This window comes from Alligator sinensis, unplaced genomic scaffold (assembly GCF_000455745.1).
Source record: "Alligator sinensis unplaced genomic scaffold, ASM45574v1 scaffold169_1, whole genome shotgun sequence".
NCBI lineage: Eukaryota > Metazoa > Chordata > Crocodylia > Alligatoridae > Alligator > Alligator sinensis.
Genome location: NW_005841924.1, coordinates 1,827,676 through 1,828,757, shown reverse-complemented (window position 1 = coordinate 1,828,757; position 1,082 = coordinate 1,827,676). Strand labels below are relative to the sequence as shown.

Genomic DNA, 1,082 nt, shown 5'->3' with positions numbered 1-1,082 from the left:
TGCTGAACCAGCTCTGCTCCATCATAGCCAAAGATCCCTCCATTTTGGAACTGTTTTTCCACACCAGTGAAGACCAAGGAGCAGCCAACTTCCTCATTTTTTCCCTTTTGATTCCTTTCATTCATCGAGAAGGAACAGTAGGCCAGCAGGCTCGTGATGCTTTGCTCTTCGTAATGGCCCTGTCTGCAGAGAACAATGTTGTTGCAAATCACATAGTAGAAAACACATATTTTTGCCCGGTAAGTTGTCGTCGTGTGTGTCGTGTCGTCGTTTCCCCCCCAAAAACAAACTTCCCATCTTTCTGCAACTTTTAATTTTGTCACTTTTTTTTTTCCCTACCCCTCTCCTTTTTCATGAAATAGCTTTTGCTTAAGTCAGGGATTCTAAAAATTAATGCAGGAAACCACATCAGTCCTTCAGATTCTGTCCTTGTGGATGTTGGAGTAAGGAGATGCAAGGAACCATCTATGTTTGTGTGCAGCAGCAGTGTGTCCCAGCCAGGATGGTCTAAAACACACCCCACCATAGGTGGAGGAAGAAAAAACAAATCGGGGGGAGGGGGCCACTGAGCGTGCGTGTGCGCACACCTCCCCCATGGGAAAGTCTGGGGGGAGGGGAAAGAGCCAAGGGGAGGGAGCGGCATTGCCCAGCACTGCGCTGCCCTGGCCACCTCCTGGCCCTGACCGTGTCAGCCCTGGATGCCGCACCAGCCACGGGTGGGCACTGCCATGTGCATCCCACTGCTGGGCGGGCCAGGCAGTGAGGTACACGGCAGTGCCCGCTGCTTTCAAAGTGACAGTGGCAAGGCATGGAGCAGAAGCTGAGCCCAGGTCACAGCTGTGGCCTGCCCTCGCCTGTGCAAAGATTAGGGGGCCATATGCCCTCCCCCCTTGGCTGCATGGCGCTGTGCCTCCGGAGGAGGTGCTGGGCTCTGATTGTCCCATGACCCGGGTGGGCTGGGGCCCCATTCATGGAGAGTTGGGCCCTGGCCAGGCCAGGCCATGGGACAATCCGCAAGGTGCAGGAGGGAGTGGGCCAGGGGCAGGAGTGAATGATTCGCCTTTCCCCTACTCCACTCTTTG

The 1,082-nt window shown here is 54.8% G+C and overlaps 1 protein-coding gene across 1 annotated transcript in view; it reads left to right on the top strand.

Annotated features, from left to right (window-relative positions):
* The window catches only part of FAM160A1 (family with sequence similarity 160 member A1), a 67,840-nt gene that overhangs the window by 3,507 nt on the left and 63,251 nt on the right, over nt 1–1,082 (top strand). Inside the window, 1 exon segment of the mRNA XM_006019164.3 lies at nt 1–239. This exon segment is cut by the window's left edge and continues 1 nt beyond it. Within this exon segment, the coding sequence (XP_006019226.1) occupies nt 1–239 (239 nt within the window).